Below are 22,137 nucleotides of genomic sequence, written 5' to 3' on the forward strand. Positions count from 1 at the left end.
CCACAGGAGTTCTACCAAGCCCCAGCTATATTCTGTCTGTCTTTTCTTTAATCCTTCACCACCTCTCCTCAGGCTCACCGAACCCTTGGCTGTGCTGGCATGGCACAGGGCGAGGGGTCCCAGGCTTAGCAAATGCACAACTATTTCAAAGAAAGGGATGCAGTCAAACTTGAGTCTGCAGGGAGGCTCTGGACCAAAGCTGGCACATGTTATCAGACAAGGACCATCACACACCCTGCCCCAGCTCCAGGGCTGACCACTTAAGATACTGGGGGTTTCTCTTTAGACATATTTTTATTGATTTCAAGGAAGGGAGAGGGAGAGATAGAAACATCAATGATTAGGATCATTGATCAGCCACCTCCTGCACACCCCCTACTGGGGATCAAGCCCATAACCCGGGCATGTGCCATGATAAGGAATCAAACTGTGACCTCCTGTTCATGGTGTGATGCTCAACCCATGAGACACACTGGCCAGGGTAATGATACTGATTTTCAAAGGTAGAGACTAAACAGAGTTACTCTTCTAATAAAATAATTATTTTAATGAAATATTTGAAATAATTTCAAACATCTGATCAATAAGATTATACACAAATATGAGAATATGCTGCACTTTACAAAAAATAAAGTTAAGCATTTAAATATACAAAAACAACTTTAGGTATAGATCTCTTCGTATAGTACTTTTAACATATACATAATTTATAACATTTACACAGTAACTTGTGGAACGAAAGAGATGGGGCCACTGTAAGCCGCACTGGAGCACAGTGTGGCCATGACAGCCCCACTGGGAGGAGGCCTACTTGAGGCACTTCCCATGGAATTCTTTGGTTCAGAAGCAGAGCTTTCCCACTTTTGTAAAACTTTCTTGGAGAATTTATTCTCTTTCTCTGACTGACTACAGCTACCATTTGTCACCAGCCACACAGGTGGCATTTAAAACAAAACAAAACAAAGCAGGGTTTGCTTTAGCAAACATCAGCCTACTCCTGGGTGAGTCTGTAGAACATGCTTCTCAGATACACGCAGAGCCGAGTGCAAGAGGTGCTAGCCCTGCCTTCTGAGTCCAGAACCCCCCCAGAGTCCCTATTAAAAATTTTAAATCACCAATTAGGATTTTTTTAATGCAACAAGACGCTTAAAACATAGGGCAACTAAAAGAGTTTACAAAACTGTCCTTGAGGTTAAAGCGATACACAGAACAAAGAAGAGCTTCGCTTTGGAGACTGCAGTCTGAAATGTTGCTAACATTCCTTTTGTCAGGCTGGTTGTTTTCCATCAACAAACCATGGCCCTTAGCTCTGGGCCTGGCCTGCCCTGCCGGGGGCACAAGTGCCACTTCCGGTTTATGCTCCGTCTTCCTTTTCCCTCCTCAGTGTGACGAGGGCGTCAGTCCTTCTGGTAGCCTCCGCCTTCACCATTTGCAATGAGGTATATGTATCAGCAGCTACACCTGTCAGATTTCCCCACAAGCTGGGACTCGCGTGGTGGCAGCCGCAGCACGTGGCGACGTGAACTGTGGTTCCTGCACAGGAGATGCCTGTGTCTGAGTGAACTACCTCCCGACCCGTTTCCAGGAGGAAAGCCGAGTCCGCCCCACGACGTGCCTGAGACACAACGGAAGCTCGTGACTGTAAACAAGGCCCCGAGCGGAGGCCCTGCAGGGCAGCTCCAGGCCGAGCCTTCGAGCCCTGGCTGGAGGGACAGCAGGCGGGAGGCGGGTCACTTCAGAAGCGCGAGGTAGAGTGCGCGCGAGTGCTTCATGTCCCGCTCCTGCTCCATGCAGAACACCAGGTCCCGCAGGCAGACCCGCGTGGCCCGCGGGCGAGGCAGCTGCCTGCTGCCTGCCAGGCTGCAGGTCCCGGGAGCCAGAAGGTTGTCTTTTAAGCCCTGAATGGAGGAAAGGGAGAAACACGTTAAAATAAGCACTGGTCAGTGCTGGAGACGACACAGCGATGCCGCTCGGCCCTGACTACAGGACGCACCCTCGTGGGGGCCAGCCGCTGCTCGCCCAGTTCAGAGCCCGCATTCTCGGCCTCCCCGGGCCACGCACAGCCTCCTACCGACTTCTCTATTCTGGCTCCACTTCGCGCCCTTCTTTGCTGCACAGACTGTCCTCTTTGAAGGGCTTGAACGCGACTTTTGGGAGTAACGGGGATGGTCAGCTGTTTTGAGTGCTGATTCCACAGGTGTGTGTGCATGTAGCCCTATCAGAGCATGCACTTCGAATGTGGGCAGTCTTCTGCATGTCATCCATATAATAAAAGCCTAAGCCACCATTACGGCAGAACGATCAGAATGACCGGTCACTATGGTGCGCACTGACCACCGGGGGCAGACACTCAACACAGGAGCTGCCCCCTGGTGGTCAGTGCACTCCCACAGGGGGAGCGCCATAGCCAGAAGCCGGGCTCCCGCTGGCGAGTGCCGCAGCAGGAGCCCCTCCCTCCTCCGCAGCCGTGCTAAGGAGCAGCGAGCAGGTGGGCAGTAAGAAGCGAGGGATCCCGGACTGCGAGGGCGCAGGCTGGGCTGAGGGGACCCCCACCCTCACCCCCAGTGCACAGCTCTCATGCACCGGGCCTCTAGTTACAGAAATAAAAGGGAAAGGCTTAAGCGGTTCAGATCCCACCACTCTGTTCCAAACACCTTCTGGTTCTGTCACTACCCTTTTAGAACCACAAATTCCAATCATCCCTCCACATTTTTGTTTTTCAGTTTGTTTTATTTTGATGGCGAGGAGGGAAGTCCCGCTTTACGGTCTCCAAAACACTGGGGTCAAAACAAGTCAGCTTCCATGGCACCCCTTGTCCTGAGAGCTACTTGAGCACCTGCTAAGCGCTCTCCACACAAAACCCACTTTCTTTTACATAAAACTACAGCATGTCACACGGGCAACGTTCCATTTATCAAATGAGGAAACTAAGCTTAGGTAGGTTAACGTCACACAGCAACATTCGCTGGGACTCGATTCCTCATGTGATCTAAAGGGAGGCTTGCCCTGGCTGGGTGGCTCAGGTGATTGGAGCACCGTCCCAGATCAAAAGGTGTCAGCTTCCATTCCCAGCCAGGCAACCGATTGATGTTTCTCTTTCTTGACCCCTCCCCCGCTTTTCCTCTCTTTCTAAAATCAATAAAAACACATCCTCAGGTAAGGATAAAAAATAACAAAAATAAGTAAATAAATGGCGTGTTCTCGGTCACTGCTATACTGCCCATCACATCAGGTACAAACCCATCCCTGGCTCCCCGCTCCCGACCTCATTTCCCATCGCTCCTTTACAAAGCACCTTAACTCCAGCCGAGGGCAGAGATCAGCCAAAGGCCACTCCAGGCCAATCTACTCATCTTCTAAGGGCCATTTCAAGTGGTCTATTCCCTCTCTTCCTGCAGGGAATTCTCACTGTGGCAAGCACCTTACACAGCACAGCGGGGCCTTGACTTACAAGTGTCTCGACTAACGAGTTTTTTGAGATACCAGCTGTCTCTCGGCAGGTTTTTTGCATTGAGTTGATAGAGTAATTTGAGTTAACGAGCTCCTTAACAAGCTCGGTCTCGGAACGAATGAAACTCGTAAGTCAAGGCCCCACTGTATGTCACAGCATTTGCTGCCATCACCACCCATGCCCACTGGACCACGAGTTCTCAGAGGACAGCGACTATCATCTCTATGACGTCTAGGACATAGTAGAGAACACAGACGAAGGTAGATGAATAGCAACACTTCCTGAACTGGATGCAGTGGTTTAAACAGAACCAATGTGAGTTCTAACTGTGCCTCAGTATGAGTGGATAAAGGAGGCGTGATACATATATACTATGGAGGACTGTGCAGCCTGAGAAAAGATGAAACACTGCCATTTGGGACAACATGGACCTTGGGAATATCATGCTTAGCAAAGTCAGTCAGACAGAAAAAGTGAAGAACTGTATGATTTCACTCACATGTGGGATATAAAGCTGAAAGCAACAAATGAACAGATAAGAAAAACAACCCAAAACTCATAGACACCGACCACAGCATGATGGTTACCAGAGGGGAGTGAGGAGTAGTGAAGGGTAAGGGGGTCAAATATAAGGTGACAGAAGAAGATCTGACTTTGGGTGGTGGGCACACAGTGCAAAATGCAGGTGATGTATCCTAGAAATGGACACTTGAGACCTATATAATTTCATTAACCAATGTCACCCCAATAAATTAAAAAAAAAATGAATGAAACCCAGTACACTTGTATTAAGACAGTTTTCAAAATATCAAAGTGTACATACCACTATTTTTTAAAAAATAAGATTGGAATAAAAAATACAGAATTCCTAGATAAAGGGTACTTTTATGAAAACGAAATCCTCGATCCTCTCATTCTTTTTTTGCTATACTTTGTAAATTCAAAAACATCTTGATCGGGTGGGAACCTCCTTTCTCCACCCAAGACTTTCACAAAAAAAGCTGCTTCCCTAACACAGGAAACAGACCTTCTGGTTCTGTGGCTATCCTTCTATAATCATCACATTATCATTATTCCCTCTACATTTTTTTTTTTAATGGAGGGGAGGAACGGCCTTCTTATGATCTCCAAAATCACTATGGTCAAAACAAGAGTCAATTTTTTTTAAAATTTTTACATCCTACCGGAGGACATTGTTTCCATTGATTCTTAGAGAGTGGAAGAAACACAGAGAGAGAAACAGCAACGTGCAAGGAACATATCGACTGGTTGCCTCCCACAGACCCCAACTCTGAGGTCCGTGCCCTTAACCGGAATCCACCCAGAGACCCTTCAGTCTGCGGGGTGAAGCTCCGTGAGCCAACCCGGTGAGGGCAAGTCAACATAATTTCAACTTAATTTACACATACTCACAGAATGACTGGGGGCATCTACCTAATGGTCACATAAAATCTCCTTCAAAGATACTATTCAGTTTGGGGGGATATGATGTCCCAACCACGCTTCTACGCTCAAGGTTAAACGTGGAACAGATGCTGGCTTGTCGCTCCTGCAGGCTCTTGGTCATGAGCAATCTGTACAGACACAGGTGCCTTCGGCCAGGTGTGGCGGCAGCACCAGCCGTCCCTCCTTCCTGCCGGCACTGCCACCGGGAGGTGGTGTCATCTGCACTACTACACGTGACCCCATCGAAATGTCTGCCTGACATCTTTGCAGAAGGGGCCCACGGCTTGGGATTAAAAAGTAAACATTAGGAAGAGAGTTAAGAAGGTGTGTCACGGGCAGTGAGTGGCAATGCTGTTGTATATTGGACTTATCTGTTTAGTTATACAGCGCACGTAAGGAGAGACACTTTTGAAATTGGCTACATTATGCTAAAGCTGAGTCTCTATACTTTTACAGATGTTTTCTACCAAGAGTTTGCCCAAAATCAGTTATACAGTGTTTTATACAAATTGTGAGATTAAACGGTCAGGTGGATGCGCTATGTCTGGGCAATTCTACCTCCATGTAAACACCCAGAAACATGTCCTCTGTTCACCCACAGACACACGCAGGGAAGTTTAGCACCGCATCTCCTGACAGCCCCAACTAGGAACAACCCGAAGCCCATTGAGAGGAGAAGAGATCGCGGGGGGCAGTCACACAAACGGAGCCGACAGCAGTAACCAGCTGGGCCCCCGGGGACACAGAAATGTTAGATGGAGGAGCAGACACAGGAATATACACCGTGTGCGTCCCTTTCTCTGTGGATGAAAACAGGCCTGGCTGCAGAGGTGAGGACGGTGACTGGGGGGGGGGGGGGGGGGGGTTGCTGGCGATGTTCTCATTGGCGCGTTGGTGCTCTGGAAAACCAGAGCCTGACCGGGTCCTTCTCTGGATCCATGTTACACACCTCAAATAAAAACACTTAAAAAACCTTGGTTAGGTAGGAAATAAAAAGGGGCGTAAAGAGGGAAAAAGAGAAAAGAAAACAAAGCAAAACTGTTACGCAGAAAACACGTACAAGGACCTAATGATCTGGGTGAGGAACAAAGGGGTCACAGGTCGTGTGTCACGTGACAAGCCCGAAGGGCCCGGGGCAGAGCCGCATGGCAGCTGCCGGCACAGGGTTGAAAAGCAGGTCAGCCGACAGGATGCGGCAGCGCCCGGGGCAAGGTTCCAAATGAAGCCACCCAAGGGGCAGGCGACCCAACAGAAGCGCCTTTCATGCTTCCCACGGGCCCAAGGTGACAGCAGCCTCGCCCCTGAAACAGTGACCGCCTAGAAAGCCAGCCCTCCTCGAACCCGGACACAAACGCATGCATTTTATTCCCGGGCTTGTGATCTGGGCGAGTCCAGTCAGACTTGTCATTTTCACAACGACTGGCAGGATCATCAGCCACCTCTCCACTGACCACAGAAGGGGGCCGGGGCGGGGCCATGCACAGTTAAGTGAAAGCCCTTTCATCATCGGTTCATTCTCTTCCACCCACGAGTCCTTTCCCGAAGCTCCTCAGCACTGACTTCTGGTCTCACCACACTGTCGATGCCAAAGAGCACTGATGTAGCTCAGAGACCAGACTTTGAAAGGAGGAAAAAAGAGCGTGTGCCCACAAGCTATTCATTTCTGAGAGCGGGTTTTCCCCATCGACGCTCTACACGAGGATATGCCTTAGCCGGACTCCTCCTCTGGATGAAGAGGGTCAAGGGAGGGCGGAGTCCAATGGAGAGGAGAAGCGATGCCTGAGCCGGGCACAGACGCTCCTGCAGCACAGCGAACGGGAAGCCCGCAGCTGCTACAGGCCGGTCACTGAGTGAGCCTTCACTGTGCAGCGACAGCACGCTGCGGATTTCTGTTTTATAACCGAACTTCTGAGGTGCTCTTCTGCTCTAGTAAGAAAATAACGGTCACGTGTTTCATCATGAAGGTGTCTGCTGGCTTCTTTCTCAAAGAGCTGATTCAATGCCCATCTTTGCAGGGACACGCATCATGGCCTCTCCCCTCACGCACTGCCCATCACGGGCCGGGCTGCGAAGAGTCAGCAGACGGGAGATTCACGAGAACTGCAGATGCCTCGGGATTGTCTCTGGTGTCATGTTTCTCATCGTCCATAACCTGACGCCATGTATGAGATACTGGCAGTCACAGGAAGCCACCACGATGCAGCTGGAATTAGCGAGGTGTCTCATTTACCAAGGGCCACACTGCTGCCTCACCAAAGGGGAGCCGACAGACACCACCTCGGGACGATCTTAAATCCAACCGGACCCTTGGGCTTCTGGGCCTTTTAAAGTCTCTTGAGCATTTTTAAATAGAAATAAATTCGAGCTTCACAAAGAAAAAAAAGCTGTCAGTCACCAATTTCAAAGAAAAAGCACCATTTTAAGAATGACACAGTAATTTCAAAAATGCACTTATCCAAACACTCATTCCCTTGGCCTCCTGGAGCAGGTTCCGTGGAAGAGCCCTTAGGAGCCTTTCTGCTGCTCCCCCGTCCTTACACGGCTGCCGCCCGACTGAAAGGCGCAGCCCGACTGAGAGGCAGAACCACCGGGACCGCCACAGCGCCCCTCTCCAGGGCAACTCAGCTCTGTGCGGCCCGTGTTCATCAGCTCAGAAGTTGCCTGGGCTGCTGGGCATGAGCTGGAGGCGCGGAGCAGTTTTGTGTTGGGAGTATAAGACAGGCAGGAGGCCCGAGAGTGGCGACCACTAGCTGTCCCCCGCAGGCACCCCACACAGCACTGAGCGTCTCAGTGCCTCCGTTTCTAACCTGCAAAGTGCAGGCAGTGTGGGTGACTGCGGGTGGCGCGTGGGGGGACCTGCTGGAGAGCTCCATGGGACCAGGGCCTGGCAGGGGCACACACTCAACAACAGGCGGCCCTCACTTAAGAAATTCATTCCTGCCCTAACCGGTTTGGTTCAGTGGATAGAGCGTTGGCCTGCGGACTCAAGGGTCCCAGGTTCGATTCCGATCAAGGGTATGTACCTTGGTTGCAGGCACATCCCCAGTGGGGAGTGTGCAGGAGGCAGCTGATCGATGTTTCTCTCTCATCGATGTTTCTAACTCTCTATACCTCTCCCTTCCTCTCTGTAAAAAATAAAATATATTAAAAATAAAAATAAAGAAATTCATTCCTCAGTCTGTTGGGAAGCAGGCGGCTCCCAGACAGAGATGCACATAACCCTCGATCCAGGCCTTTCCTTCCATCCCCTAGTTAACTGGACATTCCTGCCACCTTATTCTCTCAAATCCTGGCTACCTGAGAGCTCATCTGTCCTGCCACTCTCCCCTCGCCCGCCCCCCACACACCCTCGTCTGCCCGCCCCGCCTCGTCCGTCCCAGTGAAAGTCTTAAATGTAGTGGAGCTCTGAATGCCAGCAGTGGTTCTCAAGCTTCCTCACGCCGCGACCCTTTAATACAGCTCCTCATGTTGTGGTGACCCCCAACCATAACATTATTTTCGTTGCTACTTCATCACTGTAATGTTGCTACTGTTATGAATCGTCATGTAAATATCTGATATGCTATATGTGTTTCCCGATGGTCGCGACCCACAGGTGGAAAACCGCTGGCTAAAGCTAAACACTAGACTACGGGGCATTTCACACACATGGCAGCAAGCGAAGGGCCTGTCCTGGGACCGGGAGTTCCCATCAGCTCCTGCAATCACAGCGAGCAGCTCTCAGCTGGACAGAACCAACCACGCTCATCAACAGGGTCTCCGGATGCTCATGTCCACCTCTCCCATTCCACCCCCCGAATCGTAAGACCAAGGAAACAGACTGCGTTCCTGAACCCGAACAGTGAGCGAGGAACGAAAAGGCAATGCTCACTGGAGAGCGGGACAGCTACACCACATTCCTCAGGCCGCCCACCCGATGTTACTCTCAGCCCGTGCTACCTCGGCAGCTCTCAAGGGACAACTCAAGTCTCAGCCTTTCAGGGGAAAGAAAGCAAGAACTAGGCATGGGACCAGGGGGTGAAATGAAAGAAAAATGACACATCTTCTGAGTCTCGGAGGCAGGATCCCTAAAAAGCGCCTGGCTGCTTGGCTGTGTGACAAGAACTCGGACACCGACATCCCAAAGACCCGAGCTCCCAGGACTGAAGGACAGCGCGGAGGGAAAGGCCCGGCCGAGGCTGACTGCCCTCTGCTGGCCAACAAGCAGGACTTTTAAGCAACAGATTCGCATTTATTACCTTCATTTTATTCATTCTGAGTTATTTCAGAACACTGACAACCCTGCATGTTAACGCATAGAATCTTGTCACGTCTAAGTCTTCTATAAAAGTAACAGGTCCAACTAGACTGATGTGACATGCAGCCATGGGCTCTGAGTTCTAATGGCTGCGTAATTAGAGAGCAATAAGGATATACTGGTTGTCCTGTGTTAATGACCCCCATCTTTACCCAAAAGAACGCCTTCTGAAATTCCAGACCTCATTTTCAATTTCCTCGTGAGATCTCCAACGGAATGTCCCACACAGTCACCATGTTTCAAGTCCTATTCCTCCCTCCTTCTTTTCTTTCTTAAGGTCAGAACCTCCCTATGACCAGTATGAATATTACACTGCAATGAAAATATTTCTAAAATAACGAATAATCCGATAATACTGTTTTCCTGCTTAAAATACTCCAATGGCAAATATCTCCTTCATGACCAGGTCCAAGCATCCAAGTGTGACAACACGAGCGCCACGAGCAGACCAGAGCTCCCCCGCCGTCTCCTCTCTCTCACTCCTTTCTCCTCGCAGACTGTGACCATGCCCAGGACAGCTTCCTCTCTCCCCATAGCCATCCTCTCCCGGACTCCTCCTCCAGGCCTCCGTCCCATCCTTGGACCACATCACCTGAGTTCTTTAAGATCAACACAGGCAGCACTTCCCCAGTGCCACAGACACACTCACCAGGCGAGACGCGGTGCGGCTCCCGTGTGGGTAGCAGTGCGCTGTATCTGATCCACCACCACAGGCATCCAGTGAGGGCAAATACCTTGAACTTCCTCACTTGCCAGGAGGCAAGGATTTGTGCCTCTGAATATTTCAGTGTTTGGCACTTAGCTGGTATCCCATCAATGTTTCTGGTACAATCAGGTGTCTAGTGCCCAGTAACACCACTGAACAAACAGTGAAAATGAGCCACATTATGGGCTTTAGAGCATTTACATGAAGACCCTTCTGTCATCCTTAGCTTTAAGCCAAATACATTTGGGAGAAAAATATACCGTCTTTAGATGGCTTGTTCCCAAGCATTACTCAGCCCTCCAACAACTACCTCATCCACTCACTGCCATGAAGCTGCCACCACACGATATTGGAAATGAAAACATATGGGGACGGATACATTACAATATGCCAATGAAACGTGTAGAACATCTGAAGACATGGATCAGATGGACACATTATGTCATTATCTAAAAAAGCAGATTAACGGAAATATTACTGTACTATGAATTTTGTAAAAATATGATAGGATGTGGATAACTTTCTACAATAAACCTATTATTTTTGTGAAAATAAACATTTTAAATATAATAAAAGCCTAATATGCAAATCGACCAAATGGCAGAATGACCGGTTGCTATGATGTGCACTCACCACCAGGGGGCAGATGCTCAACGCAGTTGCTGCCCCCACCCCGCAGCCCCAGGCCAGTCAAGGTGGGTGCCAGCGGGAGGGCCCCCCCATCACCCCGCCAGTCGCCCCACAGAGGGAGGCGATGGGTGGTGGCGGAGGGGAGCGGCACCAGCGCCAGACTGGCCAAGGCCTGCCGGTGGCCCACAGATCGGCCCTGATTGCCAGCCAAGCCTAGGGACCCTACCCATGCACGAATTTCATGCATCGGGCCTCTAGTTTTAAATAGAAAATTTTCTATTACAGAACCAGGGGAGGAATGCTGACATAAATGCCTAAATAGAAACAGTTTGAGGAGCCAAATGGGTTATGTGCCAGGGAAGAGCTGACAGTGAAGGACCCGCTGGAAATACAGGAAGGAGACAGAAGGGACTCCAGACACGAGATGAGAAAGGCCAGGCTTCGGAATGCCTGTTAGGAGCCAGGCTTTGGAAGTGGGACAGTCCCCATTTCACATCACATGAGGCAAATGCTGCATCTAACCCTTTGAGTGCCAACCAATATCCTAGAAACTATGCTAAAACTGCCAAGGCATTTTTGCTGATTTTACAGCAGTTTAGGAAAAAAATTATGAATCTCAAGTAAATGAAGTTACATATTCAAAAACTTAAGGAAACCTTTACTACACTGACATATTTAGCAAAATCATCATCACTAATAAAAGCAGACTTAGAACTGGATGCCATTTTGAAGCTTTGATAGCGCTCCTGGCACTTTTGGCAAAAGACAGGAGGAGCGCAATTGCGTTCCCCGGCACTGTAGGGATTAACACCCAAACGTGTCCTTTCTCCGTGATGGCAGCAGACAGAAACGGCAAGCTGTCTCGTACCCTGGGAAGGTCAGCACAACATGCTCCAAACCACTGGACTCCTAGCAGGGCACGGAGACACCAGACCCTGCGCTTGTGGGGTGCTCCCCCCGGCATGCATGCATCTCACCAATGTCCAGACTGTTGTCTCTCGCTCACTAGTCCCAATAGCTTGGTATCAGCGTTTGCATTCGCATAATGCCCTGGAAGAAGAGGCTATCCAGGTCTTGAAGACTAGCTTATGACATCGGCCTGACTGGGAGATGGTTAGTGAAGGTATATTGCTGAGCCTGCCAGGCAAAAGCATCTAATTCTGAAGGTCTTTACTGGTAAGAAGAGAGGGAAAAGCACATGCCAGACCAATATGCACACCAAGAGCCAGGGGTTGCACTGACTTGCTCTAGCAGCAGCCACAGCTGAGCACTCACCGCAATGGAGGCCAAAGCCCGGGTAAGCTTATATGAGCTCTCACCATCCTCTGAGAGACACCTGTCGTCTTTCCTGCCCCACAGGCGAGCTGAAGGGCTGTGGTTGGAATCACCACTGCAGCACCTTTCCCACCCCCAATGCGGCTCTATAACCTCCTGGGGGAACAAGTTCTCATTTGGTGGCTAGGCCACATTCTAGTGGCTCTGCTGGGCTTTCTCTCACTCCCACTCAGGAGCCCACGGAGGGATGGCTCTAGTAGGCATCTATTTCAATCATGCATCCAGAAACATGGGAGCAAGCACCTCCGCCTACTGGGAGATGGGCCTCAGCCCAAACTCCATGGGCAGATGGCACACGGTGGTGCTTGGGTCCACGAGAACTCCTCAGGCCCAGTGTCCAGCAACCCCTAGTCTAGTAATTGTCCCTGCGATGCCCAGTCACTCCAGTAGCCGGCGTGCGTCTTGGGAAAGGCGAGGAGGAGATGCACGGCAGACATGTGGGTTGGACAGCCGGGTCTTTCCTCAAGAGGACCTGGCTTTCCCATCACTCAAGGTCTCTGGGTCCAGGAACTGGCTTAAGTCCATGGACGGGCTGAGGAGCTCTAACTCCGATATCTGCTGACCATTGCAGTAGCTATACCTAGTTAGGCTTTAGCAATTAAGAGCCACCTGTCTCTGCCACCAAGATTCTACCACTCCCACCGACTTTAGGATACTGGTTTGATGGCAACAATTTCTGTCATTAAAGAGAACAGCCACCAAAACCCCTAAGGACACGGAGGTGCCCCTCATGAAGGTGTCTCTCCAAGCTGTGGGAAAAACAGCTGAGGTTCGTGGGAAAATAAGCCGGCAGATTCGATCTTCGTAGACAAGTTGGACTCTGACACACAGGAGAGTGAGGGTTATGTGAGACTGCTACAAAGAACGCACAGAAATAAAAAGCTGAGAGCGAGCCTCAGTTTGACTAGAGATGGAATAGAGGGAGAAAGACAAAGTAAGTATTAAGTAGGAGTAAAGTTCAAGGAGATACATACCTTACAGCCGGACAGAAATTTAGGTTTTATAAAATAGGCAAAGGGCAATTTTCAGAAGCATTTGGCAGCAAATGCGTGCAAGGCAGGGTAAACTATCTGTGTGAATTGCTTCCCTTCGGCTGGCTCTGCTGACGTGAAAAATAAAGTAGCAGGCATTCCATCCCTACCTCATTCCCAGGCCCAGCCTCCAGGGGTCTCTTCCTCCGCGGCCCAATGGCAGCCAGGGCGGTGAGGTTCGCATCTCGCTGCTGGATCTGTGCAAGCTCCAACTGCTGCAGCTAGAAGATGGGAGGAAGAAAGACAACGTTTACACACAGTGCTCAGAGGGAGAGAAGCTGGTCGTGGCGCCTGCTTCTGTCTTCGTCACACATTTAAAAAGAGCAGATGGGAAATAGGAAAGAGTGCATGTGTCTGGTGAGACAGGCAGGCTCCGGGAGACACCAAGAGAGGTCACTTCAGATTAACGGAGAATAAACCACAGGGAACAGAGTCATAAGTAAAGCAGAAAACATTTAACTAAAGAAAACTAAGAACCATTTTCTATTTGTTCCACAAATGACAGGAGAGCAATCCTTCTTTTAAAATGTGTTTGCATACACACACACACACACGCGCGCGCGCACACACACACACACACACACACACACTGTAGAGGACCGGTGCATGAAATTCATGCACTGGGGGTGGGGGGGCGGTCCCCTCAGCCTGGCCTACCCCCTCTCATAGTCCAGGAGCCCTCAGGGGTGGGAGGTGACCCGGCATTCAGGGGAAGGTGACGCCCCATCACACCTCTGCTGCTGCCACAAGATGGCCGGCAGGGGAGGGCAGTTAGGAGCGACCAGGCCAGCAGAGGAGGGCAGTTGGGGGGGACCAGGCCTGCAGGAGAGGGCAGTTGGGGGCAATCAGGCCGACAGGGGAGCAGATAGGTGTCGATCAGGCTGGCAGGGGAGTGGTTAGGGGGTGATCAGGCTGGCAGGCAGAAGCGGTTAGGGGTAATCAGGCAGGCAGGCAGGCAGGCAAGCAAGCAAGCGTTTGGGAGACAGCAGTCCCAGATTGTGAGAGGGATGTCCGATGCCGGTTGAGGCCCAATCCCTGGGATCCCAGATTGGAGAGGGTGCAGGCTGGGCTGAGGGATACCACCCACCTCCCGTGCACGAATTTCATGCACCGAGCCTCTAGTCCTTTCTATAAACAAAAATCCAAAATTCTTCAAGGTACAGGTTTTCTAATCTCTTATGCGTTTTAATCATTCAATACTTATTCTTTTGCCCCATTTCTACAGGTTGCACTGTGACATGAACATGTCAGCAGGTATATGTCCTGCCTTCATTTTTCTTCCTTCTAGTCAATAACAAATGAAAATGGGAATGCTAGGACCTGTTAAAAAAGAAGTGAATTCTCTGCCTTACTCTGCACCGTTGCCCTGAAGTGACATTTCCCGATGGAGAAAGAAGACATTCCGGAGGAAAGAGGGCTGAAGTATAGATAAAAAATGCGCAAGAGGAGTCAGGACGTTTGGCTCCAAGGTCAGACGGCTGCCCTGACAACTCTGGACGGTGGGATGAGAAAGGGAAACATGAGGGCTGGATGGCCATCAAGGGCACCGCACACACTCGGACATGTCTGCAGCTGCATGTCACAAAGACGTGCCTGCTGTTTGAAACTGGAATTTGGCAATTAGGAATCTATTAGAAACCTTTCTCAAACAAGGAGGGAAATGGAAGAATGTCAGTGCTTGCATTTTAGGAAAGGTATCTAGGAAAAAGACTTTTAAGTCAAAATTTAAAAGTGTCAGTATTTAAAATATAATGTTACAACTGAGAGAATGCTTATATTTTTTCAGGCAGAAATGGAAAAAGGGAAGAAGCCCTAAAGTTGAAACAGGGATATCCAGCCGAGACCGGTTTGGCTCAGTGGATAGAGCGTTGGCCTGCGGACTGAAGGGTCCCAGGTTCGGTTCCGGTCGAGGGCATGTGCCTGGGTTGCGGGCGCATCCCAGTGGGGGATGTGCAGGAGGCAGCTGGTCGATGTTTCTCTCTCATCGATGTTTCTAACTCTCTCTCTCCCTTCCTCTCTGTAAAAAATAAATAAAATATATTTTAAAAAAAAAAGTTGAAACAGGGATATCCAGACATGTTAGCCCCACAACAATGAGGTTTCCAAGCAGACAGGTAACCCGCTGGGTCCCTGAGGACAGCAGGCAGGGAGCAGCGTCAGTGTACTGGGACAGCTGGAGGCAAACCCAGAGGCAGCGGTTTTCTTAAAGTGCCAGATGAGAATGCCCACACAGGGAGAAGTCACTAGGAGGATGAAAAACATTTGATAAGAATGTGCCAAATGTAAGTTTGCCCTGATGTCCAGAATGCAAAGAAGAAATGACAGCCTCTACAGCTGCATGAGAGGGAAGGGACCCACAGGGGAGAAGAGTCAGATCAAAACTCTCATTCTCACCAGGCGAAAGCACACATGGACCATGACATTATGCATGAGGGGATTCAAGCTGTGACTTAATATTTATGTGACAGACGTCATTGCTGACACACTTCCTGGCAACAATCAAGCTGCAACTTCTCTACACAGCTCTAGAGTTCTGTTTCAGAAAACGCATTATAAATCAAGGAACTCTAAGAAAGCCATGCTAATTTTCACAAATGAGCAAAGAAAATGTGTGCCCCCCCTCAAAAAAAATATCAGAAACTAAAGCTTTATGCTCCATACCACTGTGATAACCATGAGCACATCCCAAACGATAACCTGACAAATGGCCAATAAGAGAACAACTCAACCCCATTTTATTAAGGGAGGGTCAGTGATTTCTGCAACTAAACAAGTGTGGTATCCCTCTGTGCTGGACTCTGAATTAGGCCCCTCAGAACATTGAAGTCAGTAAGAGCTCTGGGGGTCAGAGGAAATGAAATAACAATATTTTACTTTATCAAACATTTGCAACTAACACAGAGTGGCTCTGTTCTTGGGATGGGGCCAGTGTATTTGATTTTTTTTTTTTCAATCAAATGGATCCAAGATAGAAAACTTTCAAAATATTTTGGAAAGAAATTATATTGAATCCATTTAATCTTGCTAGGAAAAGGAACTGAATGAAGGTGGCAAGGGAGAGGGGAAACACAGGCTTGGTACCACCTGCTCTCATTAAGAGACATCCTGTTTGTTCACATTTACTCTTACAAATTAAAAATAAATGCTGTCTACCAATTCATCTCTCAGGAAATAATTGTACACAATATAAAACCCAAACAAAGAAACAAACAAAACCATCCCACAGAAACCACAGGAAAAATTAATCTCAGATTCAGATGTTTATGAAGGAGGAACAGGCAGGTAAGATCTTTAAGGATAAAAGGGTGAGCTTTATGATACATTATTTTCCAAAACAGGGTTACAATGAAAAGAAAGTGCATAAGCATCTTATCAATTCTTAATTAAAACAAAGAGGGCTACCCATGGCTCAGAGCAGTAATAGCTGCCCATCCCCAGATAATCCATCACCCAGCCAGGCTTGCTGATAAAGGATTACAGGTATAGTTCTCATCATACTTTTTTCAGATACTATTTTTACATAAGTTTCCCACTGGAAAGACGTGAGCATGAGAAATGTTTTGCTGTTGAAATGAAATGTTTCTGGTTTCGATTCTCTTTACTGTTCTCCCTTCCAGGTCTCACCCCAATCCAGAAACCCTGCCACTCAGAGCTCATGTGTTTTCCTTCCCTACTTGAGTGTAAAAACCCACACTGACTGTAAGATTTTTACTAGATTTCCATTAGTTTTGCCTCAGCTCCGACATTAATCCCCACAATCAGGGCCTTTAAAACCTTCACGAATAGTCTGCTGCTGATGGCCCCTCGGAGCCGCGTGCAGTGATGTTAAGCAACAACAAATTTCATAGTTCAAGAGGCGCAGTTAAGGAAAAGGTGGCTCAGAAAGTCACTCTTATTTAGCACAAAGATCCTTAAAATTGCATGAAATCAGTCAAGTAACTATAGAAACCAATTTCTTCAGCTTCATATCACACGTCTCACACCTCAATTGTCTGTCTTATTGTCTGCTGTCAGATCCTTAATCAGAAATGTGAACGGGCTGGATGATTTATTCAGCAGGGAAAAGAATCTGTAGGTCAAGTGAAAAATTTCACACACACACACACACACACACACACACACACACGCCCCAGCTTCAACCTCAGGTACTTTCATTTCCTTCTGTTCTCTGCAGCTCTGGGGGCAACTCCAGTGAGATCCAATATTAAGGCTCAATTAAAATAAGCTCCAATTAGTGGAGCTTTTTTCTCTGGGGCTAGAAAAGTCAGGAAATGGATATTGGGAAATGTAAAAAGTCAGCTACTGAGAGGAGGCTGCAGACATAAATGAACTTATTTGTTGATTTCTACAGTTGCTATGCAGAGGCCTCTGGGAGTAAAAGCTTAACCAGTCTAAGCTATAAACTAAACCCCTGCAGCTAAACATGAACTGTGTGAAACAAGGGCTCCATTCCAGAACAGAAAACTGCTGGGCCCAGAAAATTAAAAGCCAGAGGCGTTTTCCATTTAAAACTAAATCCCAGTACCGCCTCCCAGCCAAAGAATTATAAGCAGTATCAGATTTACAAAACGAACAATTACCCTGGAAAAATGTAGCCTATTGTACAGTCCCAGATGCTAAATCTCAGAAGTTACTTTTCCCCCTTAATCCCACATTATTTCCCTCCGAGTGTGCTGCTGGAGTTCACAAAGAGCCCTTCTAGGCAGGCCTGTGCTGGAAGCAAATGTTAAAAGGAGAGCAAGCACATCCTCTCTGACCTCATTCGAAGCGCTGCCCTTGCCCCCGGCGGCTCCCGTCCTCCCAGGGCCTCTGCACATGGCATGCACGGCCAAGGCGGCCCTGACTCCATGCCAGGGGAGAGCTGCCAGCCGCCCCCAACACAAAGGCAAACGCGGGAACTCAGAAGTCCTACCTCCTTGGCTTTCTGCTTCAGTCTCAGCTGCTCTGGGTCTTCTTTATTGGCACGGCTCTATCAAAGGAAAAGAAAATTTAATAGAAATTACAAGCATCTAAACACCATAGCTGCCGTTAAATATTTAATAAATGACAATTTTCTCTTGTGATTGAAAACCTGAGCTCCAGGGGAAACGCCTCAGTCTAGCTCTGTGCACTCTCCCTCTCCCGCCCCTCCCACCCCCACATCGCCGGTGGCTGCTGCAGCTCCAGCCCGGAGCTCCGACCCAGCATGATGCTAACAATGCCAGGCAGGTCCCGAGGAGGCAGGATGCTGCTCCTGCCAGGACACTGGGAACTACAGCGCCATGGTATGGATGCAGGAAAAGAAAAGAAGGGTAACCGTTGGCTTAACGCAGCGGTTCTCAACCTGTGGGTCGCGGCCCCTTTGGGGTCGAATAACCCTTTCATAGGGGTCGCCTAAGACCATCGGAAAACACATATATAATGACATATTGTTTTTGTGATTAATCAGTATGCCTTAATTATGTTCAATTTGTTACAATGAAATTGGGGGTCACCACATGAGGAACTGTATTAAAGGGTCGCGGCATTAGGAAGGTTGAGAACCACTGGCTTAAAGGAATGAAAACCATCAACAATGGCGAATCTTTAGGTAAAACCATTTTGGGGGGGATGGGGGGCAAGGACTACTAAAATCAAGATTCTGACTAGCTTCGAACCAATTCTCTCTCTTAGAAAGTGTAATTAAAAAAAAAAATTTTAAGTAGAAGCCTGGCCAGGGTCGCCAGGTGGTTGAATATTGACCTATGAACCTGGAGGTCACGGTTTGATCCCAAGCAGGGCACACACCTGGGTTTCGGGCTTGACCCCCAGTAGGGCGTGTGCAGGAGGCAGCCAATCAATGATTCTCTGATTCTCTCTCATCACTTATGTTTCTATCTCTCTCCCTTCCTCTCTGAAATCAATAAAAAATATATATATTTTTAAAAGCGTAATGTGGAACATCATGTAGTAGAAGAGTAAGTGAGGGACATAGTACTGGCCTAGTGTTGTCTCATTGAACATAATTTACCACTGGCCAGCCTCCAAATTCTCACACAGAAAAAAAAAAGATCCAGAGACAGAGAAATACCGAACAGACCATCAAACCTCAGAGGGAAGCCGGGGTGGGGAGGCGGGGGTTAAGAGAGCAACCAAAAGACTTATACGCATGCATATTAGCATAACCATGGACATGGACACTGGGGCAGTGGGGGCTTGTCCTGGGGGTGGGAGTGGCTGGGGAGGGGTCGATGGGGCAAAAGGAGACTTATAATACTGCAAACAATAAAAATAAAAAGAATCTTAGTCAAGGAGATGAGCGTTCTTCACATAGTTCTGGCAACTTTTTGCCAAGCATGATATAATTTTTAAAAAATTGTTTCTGAAAAGCAATTCCAATGTAATTAGGAACAAATACTCTAAAAGGGGTGGCTGCCAAGAACACTAGAAACTAACACTAAGGTGTTTGAAACACAAAACAAAACCAGTGTCCACCTCGAAGGCTACACAAAGGCCCAGACCTGGAAAGAAAGGTGGGGCAACACGCGAACTGCAGGGGGATGAGCCTCCCTCCCCGGCACCTGCAGCCCGGGCGGATGGTACACAGGGAAGAGGAATACACAACAGCCTCCCTGCTCCCTCTTTACTCCCTCTCTAACCCATTTCTGGAATCCTACATTTTGTTCCATAAAATCCCAATTACTCTTAATTCTACCCATACCTTGCTGCCTGTCTACCTTCCCAATTTTCCTCTCTCAACTTCAACGTGCTTGGCACAGATCAATCATACAGCTGAAAACACCATGAAAGTTGTATGGAACATTTGTTGGGGTGACGCGAGGCACACAGAAATTGAGAAGGAGGCACCTCAATAAACTCAATTAAATGAAAGCCACGGTGCCCTCCCATCCTGGGTGTGAGAAACTTTATCAAAAGAAATCCTGGAGAGAAAGCGAAGCCCAGTAAAACCAGGACAGTCACCAACGAGGAAAGCAGTTCTGCCCTCCTTGCCAGGCGTGCTCTCTCAGGAGCCAGGCCGGGCCTCACCTTGGCTGCCTTCAGCAATATTTCTCTTTCTTCTAAGTCCTTTCTCTGCTTCTCCAGTTGATCCAGCTTTTCGAGAAATTTGAGCTGTGACCTGGTATCACTAGACAGGATGTAATTTTCACTTGTCTGGAAATAAAAAAAGTTTTATGATGGTCATAGGCAACACCTTCTACATTAGGTCTTGTTACAAACCAGCTAACAGCAGGAACAGCAATATAAACAGGGTCGCTAATTTTTCAGAAGTATTATTTTAATTTGTTAAACAAACATAACAAAAAAAGAACTTTAATCACCCTTAACATCTGAGAAATGATTAAGCATTTAAATTTCGAAGAGTTTTCCTAGTAAGCTTCATTGGGAAAGGGTGGGGGAATTCAGCCAAAGACCCTAACAAGAAATAGAAAGCATCAGAGTATAGCATTTAACTGTAATCTAAATCTTTTTAGTTAAATTACTGTCTGTCTGAGCAGACTTTAAAATGATTAATTAAATCTTAGGCTTGTGAAGGATAAAAACAAAACAACTGCTTCACTGAAAAATAGACCAAAGGTGGAAGTTATCACTCTTGTTTCCATTGTTGGATCGCTCTGACCTTCTCAAGTGAATACAATTTCCACCAGACTAACAGCATGAGATAAGATGGCGAACATTCAGATCGTAAACCGTTTTAAGGATTCCCTTAAGCCAAGCATGTCTAACTCGTGGCCCACTGGCCCCATGCACCCACTACAAATATTTTTGTGGCCCAGCCAATGTAATGGTACGTAAGAAACATTTTAATAAAAATTTAGTGACTTGATTTTTACAATATCCTGTTGTACATAATTATTAATAACGAACTACAATGCTCCCTAATGACTGATTACTACAATCCTGTTGCATTCATTTCACTTTCATGCCTGAGTCACAGGCGCACCATTTCTCTCCACTAATACTTGCAGCGAATGGCCACGTCATTAGTCTTGGACTGACTTGTTTGGTGTGCGCAACAGGAAATATTCCGCTTTCGGACAACAAGAAAAATTGGTTCCTATGCACTACGCTTATTAATATGTGCGGTTATCCAGTGTCTGGTAAGTAAATGTTCAAGAAAAAAATACTGGGGAGAAAACAAGATGGCGGCATAGGTAAACACCGGAGTTTGCTGCCTCGAATAACGACTTCAAAAATACAATTGAAAGACGGAACAGACATCATCCAGAACCACAGGAAGGCTGGCTGAGTGGAAATTCTATAACTAGAAGGAAAGAGAAAAGCATACCGAGACTCAGAGGAGGTGTGGTGCGGAAGTAAAATACTAAGGTACAGAGGCGCACACGGAGCAGGCTGGCGGCTGAGGGCACGGTTGTCATTTCCAATCGGGAGGGAGTCTCAGGCTCTGAGCTCCAGTTCCAGGGGACCCAGACTCATATGGGAGAAGCGGGACTGTATGGCATTGGTCGGAACTCGACAGCAGCTTTCTCTCGGAGGGGCTTGCAGCGATTGCCAGGACACTGAGAAGTGGAGCCTCTGAGAGCAGCCATAACTAATAGCCCCGCCCTGTTGATCCCGTGGGACCTGCCCCACCCAAGCCCTGCAGGGAGGCTCCTGCTGGGTAGCCTCAGGCAAAGGCTAGATTAGCACCTCCCTAGAGATCCAGGAGCCAATGTACCCAGAGGTCTGAGTGGGCCCATCCAGTTTGCAGCTCCGTGGAACCATAAAGGACACACTCAGCGGGCAGACTCAGTGAGCACCAAAGCCCCACTGAAGCAAGTCTTGGCCTGGAGGGGTGTCTCCAGCACAGAAGTTCTCCCACTGCAGACACAGCTGATTCTCACAGCCAATTGGCCTGGAGGTCAATTCCTCTCAGTGATACCTACAACAATCAAGACTTAACTACAACTAGACTGTGCACAAAGACCACAAAGGGGTGCACCAAGAGTGTCCACCTCAGGTAATTGGGGAGGCTGAGCCACTGTGCCTTAGTGGAAACTTAGCACAGAAAACCACTTTATCAACACAGGGAAGCATAAAAAATGCAGAGACAAAGAAACAGGACACAAATGACAGAAATGGAGGAAAGCAAACTACTGGATATAGAGTTCAAAACCACACTTTTAAGGTTTTTCAAGAATTTTCTAGAAACTGCAGATAAACTTAATGAGACCTACAAGAAATCTAATGAGACCCTCGAGGTTATGATAAAGGACCAATGAGAAATTAAGCATACACTGACTGAAATAAAGAATATTATACA

General features: G+C 48.1%; 1 protein-coding gene across 1 annotated transcript in view; it reads right to left on the reverse strand.

Annotated features, from left to right (window-relative positions):
* Window positions 1-521: 521 nt before the first annotated feature.
* TAF4B (TATA-box binding protein associated factor 4b) overlaps window positions 522-22,137 on the reverse strand; it is a gene marked incomplete at its 5' end in the record, with an annotated part of 58,655 nt that continues 37,039 nt past the window's right edge. Inside the window, 4 exons of the mRNA XM_081097439.1 lie at window positions 522-1,898; window positions 13,007-13,117; window positions 17,809-17,865; window positions 19,902-20,027. Coding sequence (XP_080953565.1) covers window positions 1,731-1,898; window positions 13,007-13,117; window positions 17,809-17,865; window positions 19,902-20,027 — 462 coding nt within the window. The 3' untranslated portion in view covers window positions 522-1,730. The remainder of the gene's footprint in view (window positions 1,899-13,006; window positions 13,118-17,808; window positions 17,866-19,901; window positions 20,028-22,137) is intronic.

This window comes from Myotis nattereri, assembly GCF_964212035.1.
Source record: "Myotis nattereri genome assembly, chromosome: 8".
NCBI lineage: Eukaryota > Metazoa > Chordata > Mammalia > Chiroptera > Vespertilionidae > Myotis > Myotis nattereri.